The 6,212-nt window shown below is 39.3% G+C and overlaps 1 protein-coding gene across 2 annotated transcripts in view; it reads right to left on the reverse strand.

The window, feature by feature from the left end:
- The window catches only part of Phf6 (PHD finger protein 6), a 43,787-nt gene extending 38,526 nt beyond the window's left edge, over nucleotides 1-5,261 (reverse strand). Inside the window, exons 1-3 of one of the 2 annotated variants that reach the window (XM_060375659.1) lie at nucleotides 5,076-5,261; nucleotides 1,241-1,424; nucleotides 915-1,016 (exon numbers count right to left, since the gene is read on the reverse strand). In XM_060375659.1, the coding sequence (XP_060231642.1) occupies nucleotides 915-1,016; nucleotides 1,241-1,378 (240 nt within the window). In that variant the 5' untranslated portion in view covers nucleotides 1,379-1,424; nucleotides 5,076-5,261. The remainder of the gene's footprint in view (nucleotides 1-914; nucleotides 1,017-1,240; nucleotides 1,425-5,075) is intronic. The other variant, XM_021660109.2, reaches the window with a different exon arrangement.
- Between the last annotated feature and the right edge of the window lie 951 nt (nucleotides 5,262-6,212).

Raw genomic sequence — 6,212 nt, forward strand, 5'->3', positions numbered from 1 at the left:
GCAAGGTTTACAACATTACTTTCAGGTAAAGAGCATTCTGTTACTGTATCTGAATTTGCTTTAAGGACTGGGAAATAAAAATGTGGGATTCTGGTTTCTTTAAAAAAAACATAGGCATATTACAGTTACATGAAGCAATGTAAAGCCACCAAAGGAAAAATAAATACATAAAAATACCAGATTCTTTTCTATTATTACATATAGTTTAAAGCTGGGATGATATGTTCACAGCTAAGATCACACCACAACAATGGAAGAACTCAAGCAAGAAAAACAGTCAAATGAAAGGAAATCTTTCAATGAATTAAAAAAAACTGTGCAGTAAGTCATGTCTAGTAAATATCAACGGAGATGACCCTACTTTTCCCAAGGAGCAATATAACATCTTGCCAATCTGGTTACTAGCAGTGAAGATAACTACAGGAACATAACTCTAGTGCAGCTTTGGAAAACTCCTGGAAAATTCACCAAAAGTTATCCAAAATCATACATGCCATGTCATAGAGCCAAACCAGAGAACAATAGCAGGAGTTATTATTTTCCTGCTGACGGGACACTGTCATCTTACTTTGTGATGACCCACACTAAATGTATGGAGAAAAGGGAAGACGTACCAGAATTATCAAAACTACATTTGAATGCATATTGTAAATGTGATACGTGAAAATTAAGTAAACTGCTTATTTTGTAAGAGATCACAACCTTTAAGAAGATTTTCCTTTTGAGACGAAATATTTTAATTGTTGAGCTGTAAACAAATCAAGCTTTGGATTTTATTGAAAATCCAAAAAAAAAAAGAGCTCATAATTTGAAATTACGTGAAATTTATAAAGTAGTACACTTTAAAATAAGTAATTTCCTTCTTTGTGAATTTAAAACAATTTTATGCTAAAGAGGCTGAAACACCAACTTACCAGCTTTGTGCCTCTTTTAATTTCCTTTTGGACATCTTCAATAGAAAATCCACCAAGGCTTTCATTATCGGAATGTGATGACACCAAAGCAGAAGAAAAAAGCTATAAATAACATTTGAGAAGAATCAAGGTTTATATATAATTACATCAAGGCCACGAATAAGACACTATAAAATAAATTTTCTATTAAAATGACACTGCGCAGTGTTAAACCATGTCTTAAAAATGTAATAGCTTTTTTGCTTTCACATTCGGTAAAATTAATGTTATTAGGGTTCTCTCCCAAGAATGGTTTTGAGGTCTCTGATTGATAGAAACATACTCACCATGCACTTATGGTGTGCTGCCACCTTCTGGTTTTCAGATATTAGTAACTGTCCGCACTCCTTGTCTCTATTTGACTTACAAAAGCCACATTTGCGCTGTCTTGCGGACCCTTTTTTCTGTTCAACTGAGCTTGACATGATTTTTAAATTGTTTATAGAATGCCACTGTAAGCCTCAAGAAATGCTACAGAGAACAAGAATGGCAACAAAATGGTTAATTTCATTTAAAAAAAAATAGCTTATACATCTCCACACAAGTAGTTTAATGTCTGACCTAGGTTTTAATAGTTACTTAAATGTTAGTATAAATATTTAAAACCCAAGATGCCTTCCATATATAATACAGGAAAGGGAAGGAGAGAAGAAGAGAAAGAAATCAAGTCTAGAATAATTGAGAGAAATCAAAATAAATTCAAATTAGAAAATATGTGAAATAAATTACTTTTCTGTGTCAAGACTACATAACATAGCTACTATGTAAATGATGCATGGCTATAATCTCAGTACTAGGAGGTTCAGGCAAAAGATCATGAGTATGAGGCCAATTTTGGTCTCAAATTGAGTCTGAGATCCCTATGGATTACAAAATGATAACCCATCTGAAAAAATATACAGAAAACAAAAAAAAAAATCACAAAATTAAATCAACTAGTATAGTTAAAAATAAAAAAATATTTTTCAAGTGATAAAGATCTAAGAACAATTTGAAACTACAAAGAAAACTACAAAATATTGAGAGAACTGAATTCTTTAATTGCTTAATTTCTTCCAGTTCACATATTGATAAAGCATTAAAAGTAAAATTAAACATAACTTTGCAACAGTTTTTAAAACGTGAAATAGTTCAAATTTAATAAAATCATATTTATGACCTCACATTCATGTAACGAAATAATAAAGCTTCTAATACTGTGCTATATAATACAGTCTTTAGGATCCCCAATATTTATTAAACCATTTTTATTTGACTGGGATGTATCCCAAGTCCACTTATTAAAAGCCAAAACGACAGCGGTCTTTTCTATGCAATAACATCCATATGTAAGCTAGTAACAGTGTGCAGTGGAAGGGAAATTCTTCTGAATGAGCCTTGCATTTGATCAGATTATAATTATAGGTTGTACAGTCAAACCAAAAAGGGAAGAAAAGATGTAACACAGAAGCCTACAGATTTGGATCATCGTTCTCAACACAGATCGTTTCAAGCCATCACTAAACAAATTTCAAATCAGTGTTTTGATCTGTATAATTCTCCCAATTACTGGGAATAAACAGCTCAGATCCAGGTTTCCCTAACACGCAGCACAATCAAAAGAATCTCAAACTTCGGTCTTTATTAAATTATTGCCATTTATATATATTGAACCATTTTCACGACATTGTGTTTAGAGACTTGGCTCCATAACTCAGTTGGTAGCTCTCTGAGAAGCGTCTCTTCACCAGCAGCAGCAGCAGCAGCAGCAGCAGCAGCAGGATCTACGACCACTCAGAGCTATTCAACGTGGATCACCGCCATGTGATATAATAGGAAACCACAAAGAAAACATTTCTTCTCATTAATTTCTATCCAGGATTCGCTTTTGAAGGAGACTTCAAAGGTCTTGCGTCTCTGCGTTGATGGTTGTTAAACCAAACTCTTAATGTTATCTATACTTTTAAATACCTCAGTGCCCCCAAGTGCCACCGGGTACTTCTCAATAGTACTGATTTCCGAACACTGGCTATAAAACTGTGAAACTGACTGAAAACAGGCAGCAAAAATTTTAGCATTAAAAAAAAAAAAAAAAAAAAAAGACAGCAGAGAAACAAAAGAAACAAAAGGGGAAGTGTGTTTGCATTTGCTCGGGCAAGTATGTGTCCAGTTGCTTTATGAAAAATATAGCTGCTCCAGTTTTTAGAGCTATGCAAAAAACACCAAGATTCATAAATAGCACCCAGATCTGCTACTGGCTTTCTAAATGAGTTTTCTTTACTACCATGCAATGAATAATAGGCACTGTGAAGTCACCATAATGTACTCAGCATTTCTCCAGGTCATCCAGGCCAGCTGAAACTATGGTATGTTACAAATCTAATCTTCATGTCTTTAATATGCTGTTTCTATACAGTCCTAGCACTGGCTTAAAAAGAAAAGGCTTAAGATAAGCGAAATTCCTAGAGGGGAAAAAAAATCACTCTTTATTCCCAAAATTGATTCTGAAATGGTAACCCCTCCCAATTCTATCCTTATTAAATATTGCCTCTTTTCACTAATAAACAGTACATTTTAATCTCAATTTTTAGAACCTGCTTTTCTAGATATTAAAGATTTCAAAATCTAAAACAACAAAAAAGATATACTTAATTTTGCTTTGTAAAATATTCATATCTTTCTTGGTAATTTATATTTTATTTGCAAAGTGAACAGAAACACACAAATGTGCAATAAACGATTAAAATTTTGCCATGCTATGGAATGACTTATTGGATTTTTCCACTAAAAATTCAAATAATGCATGAGTGCATAGCGTGCTGGGTTTTTTTTTTTTTTTGTTTTTTTTTTTTTTTTTTTTTTTTTTGCATCTGCCTTATAAAACATGCAGCAGCGGAGACCATCATGGAAACAATGACGCCTAGCAAAAGTGTCTATCATAAAAATACAGATTTTTATCTACTGCTGTCACATTTGTGGTCTCAGGTTAAGCAGAATGAGGACATTCAAGCATCATTACTGTGGGGTTCAAAATCATCTACATATACTTAGCACTTTCATTTTAATTTAAAGGTTTTCAAGAGCAGGCAAAGCTCAAAGTTTAATGCTGAATTTGGTTGCATGATATTATTACAGGCTTCACACTGCTTTTTTTTTGCGGTTATTCAAAAGGAAACTAAAGGAATTTTCCAGTTGTTTCAAGCTAAAGGGTAGTGAAAAAAAAATTAACTGCATGAAGGAGACCTGATATTATGTAGAAACTGAGGAACATTGAAGGCTTTTCAAGGATCAAAAGATTTGTTTTTCACTTTCCCGAAGAATACGAAACGAATAGAAATCGCAAAAGAACGCCGGGCTGTTCGCCCATGTAATAAAGGACCAGACACGTAACAGAGCGGATCCTTCCGTTATGTATTCCCCAGCCACACACTGGACTCCTAGACCCCCTCTAACCAAGGCGCTGGATAAACTCGAAAAAGTATCTTCCTTTCCAACAGTTCAGCAGGTTCCTTTCAGACAGAAAGTCGGGGTTCCTCCCCTCCCGATTGTCCTTGGCCAAGTCTCTGGAATTCAGGAAAATATCATCGTACCACTTTTTTCACACCCCTCCCTCCCACAGGAGTTCGTCCTCTAAAGACCTTAGTCCAAAGCATCCCCTTATCCATCACTTTCACCCGATTCCCCTCACCCGGGAGTTTTTTCTTTTTCTCCCCCTCATTCCTTAGGGCTCACCCTCACGCCATCCTAACCATTTTTGTCTCTTACACTTCGAAACTAGGAGTCACCCTCCTTACCCCTAAGATGATCGACGCCACAGAACAGAGTTCAAACAAACAAACAAACAACAACAAAAAACAGCCCAGCGAATTTCCCTCCTCCGATGTGACGCCCCCTCCCCCGAAGACCAGGCTGCCGCCTCGAGTATCGCACAGCGCCCCCCGAGACACTAGGTCGCCAGCCTCTGCAGCGAGCACCAACAATGCGCGGTGTCTCTGGGGGTCCCTGACAATGAAGGAGACCACCGCGAGTCGCCCCCCCACCCCCAAACAACGGGCAGGGGCGGCGGCCTGGCCACCGCCATCCTCCCCGTCTTCTCCCGCCAGATAGAGAATGGGGGGGCCCTGGCTCCCGCGGGGAACTCACCGGCGGGGACAACGGGCAGACGAAGGGAGGGCAGCGCCCACGAGGGGAAACAAGGAAGGCGGGCCTCGGTTCTTCGGCACTGCCAAAGAGCGGGGCTCTGTCGCCGGGGGTTGTTTCCTTTCATTCGAGGAGAGTCGGGCTCGCCGAGCGCCCTTACGTTGCCTCCCTCCGTACGCACACGACCCACAGAACGTTAAGACGTCTCCAGCGCGCCGGGCATTCTGATTGGCCACCGAGCCTGGGCGGTTGAAGCCGCCAAAGTAAGGCGCAAGCGCGTGGACCAGCCCCTCGAAAGGCTCGGGGCGACGGCCCCGCCTCCTGCTCGCGTGCGTACCTTCTATTCTCCACTCTGCAGCTCGCTGAGGCTGTGCGGGCAGGATCGGAGACCTAGAAAGAGATTTGAAGAGAAAGCTGAGCACTGGAAGGAGAAGGCTCTGGGTTGGGGCCAGAAAGCCTGGGACTAGGTCCTGGGGAACCGGTTTTCCAGTGCCTCAAACGCATAGGCCTTAGCCCTTGCACTTGTTCATCGAGGCCTTTTTACATCCATTATTTCATTGTACTCTCCTGGCATCCCTGTTAGTCCTCCTTTCGCCCGATTTCACTGCCAGTAAAGACAGAGCTCCCAGTGCAATCTGCCCAATTGCATGGCAGTCTTGTGGCTAATCATTTTAATCACTCAACCTTATATTTCTTGGGGGAAGGGTGTCTTGGAAATGAGGATGAAATACCTCACAAGTTTATTGTGAAGAAGAATACGGATGCAAATGAAGAAGCATGTATTACCGACTCTGGTGTAAATGCTGAAGTTGTCATTATCAAAAAAGATGAACGATTGTCTTTATAAACCACACAGTTAAGCCAAATACCGAAACCAGTGCTCTTTATTTAGCATGTGGGAGCCATACTTACGACTGTGAATCTCAGCTCTCTCATCTCTAGCTCTACGACCTTGATCCCATTGTTATTACATCTTGTCCCTCAGACTTGCTAATTCTAAAATGGAGAACGTAATGGTAACCCTCTCAAAAGGGTGTGAGAAATTAGTTAATATAAGCAAATCACATTAGAATTATGCCTGGGGACATAGTATACCTTATGTGAGGGTGAGGGGTCAACTTTTGTTATTCTGGCCCCAAC

The sequence above is a fragment of the Meriones unguiculatus genome, chromosome X (assembly GCF_030254825.1).
Source record: "Meriones unguiculatus strain TT.TT164.6M chromosome X, Bangor_MerUng_6.1, whole genome shotgun sequence".
NCBI classification, from domain to species: domain Eukaryota; kingdom Metazoa; phylum Chordata; class Mammalia; order Rodentia; family Muridae; genus Meriones; species Meriones unguiculatus.